Here is a 7,534-nt window from a genome sequence, read left to right as displayed (position 1 = left end):
AACGCAGCCTTCTCGCAGTCAGAAGTGGGGAGCAGGAGCCTTTGACAAGTGTTATATACATCAACTTTCTTATGTTAAAGTTACTTTGCCACTCGAGAGCTTGATTGAGTGTTACTTCTGTCCATCAGTGAAGCTTTCCTGAAATAGTTTGGGACAAGTCTAGAACACTTTTTGGGACCTTGCTGAATGTTGGCATTTGAGCCCAAGCCCATAGTACGACTGTATTGAGAACTTGGTTTCTTCATCCAGGGTTTAGCCTTCCAGTGAACTGCTTTACTTCTGACCAATTTTCTCTTAGAAATTCTTTGAAAGGATAGAGTACTGCAGTAAGAAAAAGAAATTATTTCATTAGACCCAAATGTAGGCTTTTAGTCTCTTCCAAATGACTTGGTAGTTTAGCCAATGTGATCAATCCATAAAACTTTGAGTGTTCAGTGTGTTCACAGGGGGAGATAAATATGTTGTGGTTTTGTGTCACCAGAACACTTTTGTGAGATACCAGTATCACATGGCATCTGCTGTGAGTCTTCACCCATGTGAAACTTCATGTTCAACAGCTGTGTCTTGGTGTTGAGTTGGGAGGAGTCCTCAGAGTACATCTATTAGAAGGGCTAACACTAATCTGTAGAAGGCAGTCTGCTTATAGGTATGAAAGTAGTTTCTCTTCTCTCGATTGCTGATGAGCTCTTGCTCTCCTGGTACAGAATGTTGCTCCAAGAATGTGGGAGGAATGGTCACCTACTGGGTTATAAATTCTAACTTGTTCTTTCTATTTGGTTAGCGCTAGCTTAAGTGGTTTTAATGTAGGTGAAACATAAGTGACTTCAGCCATTTTCAAATTTGGATTATATTTTTTTTCTGGGCTCTTGGAGTAGACAAGTCTAATACTTTTTTTCTAGCTTTCAATGTCCTGTGAGGTCCAGTGTAATGACTCAAACTCCACTTTCCTCCATTATCAGTGAGCATGATCCAACATGAGGATGTGGGCAGAAGTTGTTCATGTGTTAAAACAGCTTCTTGCATGTACGTTATTTGAATTGGGTTATGATTTGAAGTTTCCCAAACTGTTAATACTTTGGTTTAAACAGACTTGTTGCCTTATAACTCTTCCCTTGTTGGCACTGGAAGGGAGTTGATAAAAAGAAATAACTGAAATACTGAGGCAATGTATTCTCACCTAGAACACTTAACTTTGGTTAAAGTGTTCCCTTGTAAGGAAGAGCTGACTCTTTTTCTGTATTTTACAAGATTCTGCTGCTTTAAAAAGCAGAGCAAGTGAGAGTGGTGAACTTTTGAAATGCTACTAAGGCATTAACAGGTGGTGGCTGTGGTTGTCTAGCCAGACAAACAAATGGTTGACACCACCTGGTGTTTCTTGGTGCCAGTTGTTTTCCTACAGTTCACAATTCCTGTCACTTTTGAGCCTTGTGTCTGCTGAACTTGCAGCCTCTTAATTACAAACTGCATTTGTGAGTGTCTAAGCCTAAAATCTGCAACACCACAGCTGACTGCAAAGAGGCATGGCTTGTAACTATTGTAGAACTGAGCAAAAGGCGAGTCCCTTAGGAAGGACCTGTGTAATGGCAGGAAGCTAAACCACATCTGGTTTGCCTCAGCTCTAATGGGAACTAATGATCCGTAGCAAGTTTGTAGCTTGTGTTGTAAAAACAAGAATTATCCCTGGAAACGGTTCATGAGTTCTCAGTAGTTAAAAAAAAAAATTAAAAAGCACAACTGAAGTTTTGTACTCTTTTGCTTTGGAACTTACAGTGCTTAAATATGTATAATTCTTAAAATGCTGCATTTGCTGGAATGTACACATTTGTACCAGCTTGCAAAGACTTCAGAGTTCTGGCTGAACAAAACTGTTTCTGCTTTTCAAAAACAAAAATTGTTTCTAATGAGAAATAATAGTGACATTTTCATGTTGTATACTGTTTTGTATTAGAAACAGTAGTAGGGCTGAAATTTTCCTCACTCAACAGCAAACAGCTGTTGTATTGCTAAAATTTTAGACCTCTTGTCAAACATAACTTTCTATAATGTTAAAATCATATTATGGACTTGCTTTCAACTTATGTGGAAGACTCAACAAAATTGGAAGGTAACATTAAATCAAGACTTAAGTCTCACTGCCTAGGAACACTTGAATTCTGTTCGTGAGGTGGTCTACACATGCACTCTTGTTTACTATATTTATGATGTATAAATTAGCAACAGCAGCTTCTGGAGCTAACTTGGATATATTTTCAAAGTTTTAAAAAAAAAAATGAACCTTGTAGACAAATGGTTTTTTGAGATACTGTAAGGGAAGGGAGTGTATGTCTGAGCCACAACCATGTAAAATAACTTTTAAAGTCAAATGTGAATTTGGCCCATGTACATTGCCTCTGGCAGGACTGTGTGTGCCATCATACACATTCATAATAAAAACTCTCTTTTGCACTGAGTGAGAGACAAAAAGTGTCTTTTGCACTGAGAGACAAAACACTGAAGGAGTAAAGTTCCCAAATGCTATTGGTTTTAAATGAGGATTTCAGTTAGTTTGGATGTTTACTACCTTCTGATGTGCTTCAGGATCTTCTCTGCAGGAGAATTGCAGGTGTGTCAAGGTTGGTGGATCAGTTGGAATTTAGGTGTGGATGTCTTTCCCAGAAAGACATACTACATACAGCTGTACAGTACAACTACAGTAGCTTACAGTTCATGTTAAACTGCTATTCCAAGAGCAACACAGGACTCAGGTTTGAACAACTAAGGAGGTGGGTGAGATAAATGAGGCGAGTAGAAGGGAAATGCTGGTGTACTCAGATAAATCTCAAGAACAGATCTAGCTTGTCTTCCAGTATCCACTGTGTGTATTAAGGACCTTTACTTCAGAGCTGGACAAAGTCCTTTCTTAGGTCCCTTTTTACTGAGCAGTAAGCACCTTAGTCTATTCTCCTACCTGTTATCCTTAATGTCTTCATTTACTTCAGAGCTGGAGTACAGATTCTTAAATCTGTTCTTCCAATATTTGACAGGAATAGGCAACAACTTTTCATGAGGAGAGAATTGGTATCATTAGTGTTGTGTGGGGAAGGGGAAGAAGAGAGCAGCTGTCTGTTTCCCAGATTAGGAGCTTTTCCTGATTATGCAAAGTCTTCTGAATATTGAACATAGGTTTTTTTGTTGTTTTTTTTTAAAGTTGGTGGAAGTCAAGTGACTCTCAGGGGTGAGTCACATGCAACCTTGTACAAGTCTTACTTGAAGATGGTGTGGGATTAGCAATTGCAGGAGCTGCACTGCTGCTGACCTTAACTGTAAGGAAGACAGTAAGTGCTAATTCTAGCATGAAACAGACTTATCCAAGCAGACTTGTGTCAAACAGTATTACTCAAAGCAGCATTCTCAATTTCCAAGATGTATGAATATACAAGTGTAAGTAGGAGCACAAATTGTAACAATTTAATTTTAGTTTAGACTTAATGAAAGTATTCTAATCTTTTTTCTATCAAGGTTGCTATCTTACTGAGGTTTACTTGTCTGTTGACATGTGAAATCAGTTGTAAGCATCACTAACACTTGTGTAATGAAGTAAATTATTTTTTTACAGGAAGTATCCAGAATGAGAGGAAAACCAGATGCTTTACCACCTGTTAAAACCTCTAATGAAGCCTGTAGAAAAATACTAACTTACTAGGGCCTAAAGGCTAGCATATGAAATTAGTGTTGTATCACTTCATGTTGCAAACTAACTCCTGATGTATTATGGTCTTAACCCAATGCTTATACACTGTTTGACCACTACTGATGTGGAAAGTGCAGTTTTAGCAGTTTCTAATCCCAGAATCAGGTTGAGGTGATGAATCATAAGCCCTAACATAAAATTGTATACAAGTCCAGTGTTTCTTGTAAGGTGATTGTGTAGGCATTTTTAGACTGGTGAATAGAACTGTTTGACACAGGATTTTTGAATGAAACTTAGGCTTTTAATAACAACCCCTGAATACAATGTGATAAGTGTTACCAGTTCCTAAGTAAATATGCCTAGCCACACTTTTGCATTGTAAATATTTAAGTTGTAACACTTAATTTTTACTGTGGCTTTTAATTAGAAATAGTTGTGTTGTGTTTGTCTTAAGAGGTAGAATTTATTTTAGAACAGAAACCCAAGTATGTTGATTAAGCAAGTTTTTTGTAACCTCCCACACTCAAAATATGTCTACCATAAACATGAGTATAAAAAGACCTTGGGGACTTCATTTACTCCTTTGAATTTACAGCTTGTGAAATGCTTTTATTAGGAAATCCATGGCATTGGCCATGGTGTAAGAGTGGACAGTTACTGGGGCCTGATATACTGATTTAGTCTTCTGGCTCTTGCTTTATGGTGACTTGCTTTGTCAGCCTCCAGTCTTAGTGGTGCAGCAGTAAGCAGTAGCAGACTTAACCCGCAAATGTACAGCAGCGTGGGTATTCAAGAGACTTGGTGTTAAGGTGGTCCTATGCTGGTACCATATTGCTATCTTAGATTGTTGCTAGAATACTAAGGACAATGAATTAAGTCTTAAACTATCCCTTATGCAATTGCTGCTTGCTAGTTAAACCTGGCTGAGTGAGAGAGGAGCAAAAGCACAAGTTGTCTCTCCAAGGTCACTGAAGTTAGTCATGTGCAGTAGCATTTGCTTTGGATTCTTATCGTACTTGCGAACTCCAGTTTGAAACCAGTACTGACTACTTGATTCTTTCTTCTTCCTGCCTAGTGTCAGATTTATTTTGTAGCACTCTTTATAGGAGTTGACTGACATGCAACCTTTTTTAAAGGTATTTTCAAGAGAAATAATTCAAGATTGATGGATGAAATTTTAAAACAGCAGCAAGAACTCTTAGGACTAGATTGCTCCAAGTACACCGTGCAATTTGCAAATCAAGACAAAGCTGATCAAGGTAAGATGAATTGTGAGGAGGGGATTGGCATGACTCTAGCTGTGTATAAACCATAACTCTGCTTTTACTTAAACACATTCCTGCATACAGTGACCTTTTCCTTCATTAAGCACAGATTATCAAAACACATAATGACCTTTCTGGGCTAGTATTAAACTTCATTGTGCTTATTTGTTCTTAACTAATAGTGAAGTGTCGTTCTTCCTTCCCATAGTGATCATTTTTGGGTAGTCTGATCTTCCCCTTAGCCTGACTGTTGTGCCATGACCCCTTTAATGCATCAGTGTAGCTCAGCTTTCCATTGTTGCAGTGAGTTGAATTCCTCTGCTGAGAGCACTGAAAAAGCACTGGAGTGAGTGTAAGGGAGCTGATGTCAAGTTAACAATGCATGCACTTCTATCTTTCCAAACTTATACCTCAAAGTGGGGAGGAAGAAAGGAAAGAGCAAAACTGCTGGTTGTCATGGCAGTGTATAATGACACAAGGAAAGTAAAGGATGTACGTTTAAAAAAAAATTCTGTGATAGCAGCTTTTGTGCATGTAGTAGAAGTGGAAAACGGGAATATGTTTCAAGGTTAATGTTCCTTATTCAGTACTATCTGCTCTAAATATTCATTTGGGTATGCTGACTAACACAAATGCTAGAAGGCTGTTCAAAATGTAGTAAGTCACAAGTATATACTTACTAAAGCAGTCCTTTGGCTTACAGGATTAGGATGATACTTAACAGCTCTAACTATACTTCATAATATTTAAATAGTTCTCATAATAAACAAAAAACCCCCTTATATTTTAAGATAATCATATTACATAGTTCAAAGACTTAAGACTAAACTTCACAAGCTGTAGTACATTTAGCTGCATTTAAGAGGCTGCTTGCTGAGTTTTGCTTCCCTCACAAGAGCTGATAGGATGGCGAGATCCTTTGTGCCAGTTTTACAGTATAAAGTTCGATGTTGTAGCATAAACTTGCCTTATAAGGAACCTAGGCTAAGGAGCTAGCATTTACATGGAAACACCCAAGTTCCATGTTATTTGTCTTTATTCCTGTGGAGGTTGAAATAACCAGTAGAAAATGGGATAGACAGGCTGTTAATGCCTTAAGCACAGCTAAGTATGCTGGAGTTTACCTAAACTGGGATGTTTACATCCAGACCAAATGAACTACTGAAAGGCTGCTGAGACTTGCTGACTGAATTAAGTCTCAGGAACCTCTTGTGCTGGAAACTATGAGAAGCAGAGGTGTCTTCTGTTCTCTTCAGAATTTTTCATTCTTACTCGGAAGGCTCCACAGTCAGATCAGGTGCTTCATACTCTGAACTGAACAAGCTGACATCCAGTTTATAATAAACTGTAATTTTTCACTTTTTTTGAGAAACAAAATGACATGTCTCACTTATGAATGCTGTTAGGTCCTATATTAAAGCATATTCTCTATGACAAACAGTATCAAGGAACAATTATTTTCATTGTGGTGGCTTTGGATAGATTAACTGAGGCTTTTTAGGTGTTCATATGAGTCTTCTGACTGTATTCGGTGGTCCTTTGCAGTTTTTAAGTATCTGGTTATAACTGCCATAAGTTCTGTATATGTCTAATGTGTCCACACACTGGTTAGTATTAACTCATTACTTCAAGCTGGGTTTAGTACACTATCTGTAGCCTTCAGCTTCCTTTGGTAAGGTTACCTCTTAGGTATCTTATCAGAACTGACAATGATGCAAGTCACGTAGTGTGAGAAGACTCTTACCTCACAATAGTGTAGACAATAAGATTGTTGTGAAATGTCCTCTTAAGTTGCAGACATAATTACAGATTAATGGGTGAACTCTGGTACTATTATCTGGTTCCTAGCATCTCTGTAGTGATCTTAGATTAATATTGTAACTCTTGCATCAATTTCGAAGTGCTGCTGAAAGATCCTGTGATCATATTCAGGGAGGGCCCCAGCTTAAATCATTGTCACATGAATGTCCACACTAGCTGTTTAAAAAAACCTTCCTCTTTTAGGGTAGGAATTAAATCTTTTTTTTCCTTTCCCTGAACTGCAAGTCTTTCTGCATTGCTTAGCAGTCCCCAACTTACTATCTAGGCACCTTCCTCTTACTACTTTGCTCTTCCTCTTACTCTTTGTTACCCGACAGCATAAGAACTGATGTAAATTCTGTGGAATACTCTACATGTCAAGACTGACATTAATTAAACCACTTTTCACAAGACTCCTCACAATAGTTGCCTTAAACTTGCATTTTAGTAATACAGCAAATCCAGAAGAGTCTTACCTCATCCATCTTCTACAGCAGTGGGTATACCTATGACTAATTGTATAATATATGAAGTAAACTACAAGTTACTTTAATCATGTCCTGCGAATATCTAAAGCACACTCAAAACAACTATATTTCTGTTGCTTTTAAACTGTGTTTTGTACTTTCAGTTTTAAATTGCCAATCTACATTGAAGGTGCTGTCTCCGGAAGATGGAAAAGCAGACATAGTAAAAGCTGCTCAGAACTTCTGTCAGTTGGTAGCACAGCAGCAAAGAACATACACAGACCTGGATGTGAATGTGTTAGACAACTTATTAAGTAGTAAGTATGACATGG

The 7,534-nt window shown here is 37.9% G+C and overlaps 1 protein-coding gene across 1 annotated transcript in view; it reads left to right on the top strand.

The window, feature by feature from the left end:
* The first annotated feature begins 4,807 nt into the window (after positions 1–4,807).
* The window catches only part of NUS1 (nuclear undecaprenyl pyrophosphate synthase 1 homolog (S. cerevisiae)), a 7,830-nt gene continuing 5,103 nt past the window's right edge, over positions 4,808–7,534 (top strand). Inside the window, exons 1-2 of the mRNA XM_010286638.1 lie at positions 4,808–4,929; positions 7,367–7,519. Coding sequence (XP_010284940.1) covers positions 4,836–4,929; positions 7,367–7,519 — 247 coding nt within the window. The 5' untranslated portion in view covers positions 4,808–4,835. The remainder of the gene's footprint in view (positions 4,930–7,366; positions 7,520–7,534) is intronic.

The sequence above is a fragment of the Phaethon lepturus genome, unplaced genomic scaffold, assembly GCF_000687285.1.
Source record: "Phaethon lepturus isolate BGI_N335 unplaced genomic scaffold, ASM68728v1 scaffold2280, whole genome shotgun sequence".
Lineage (NCBI taxonomy): Eukaryota > Metazoa > Chordata > Aves > Phaethontiformes > Phaethontidae > Phaethon > Phaethon lepturus.
The sequence above is the reverse complement of the archived record's forward strand: the minus strand, read 5'-3'. Positions and strand labels throughout refer to the sequence as shown.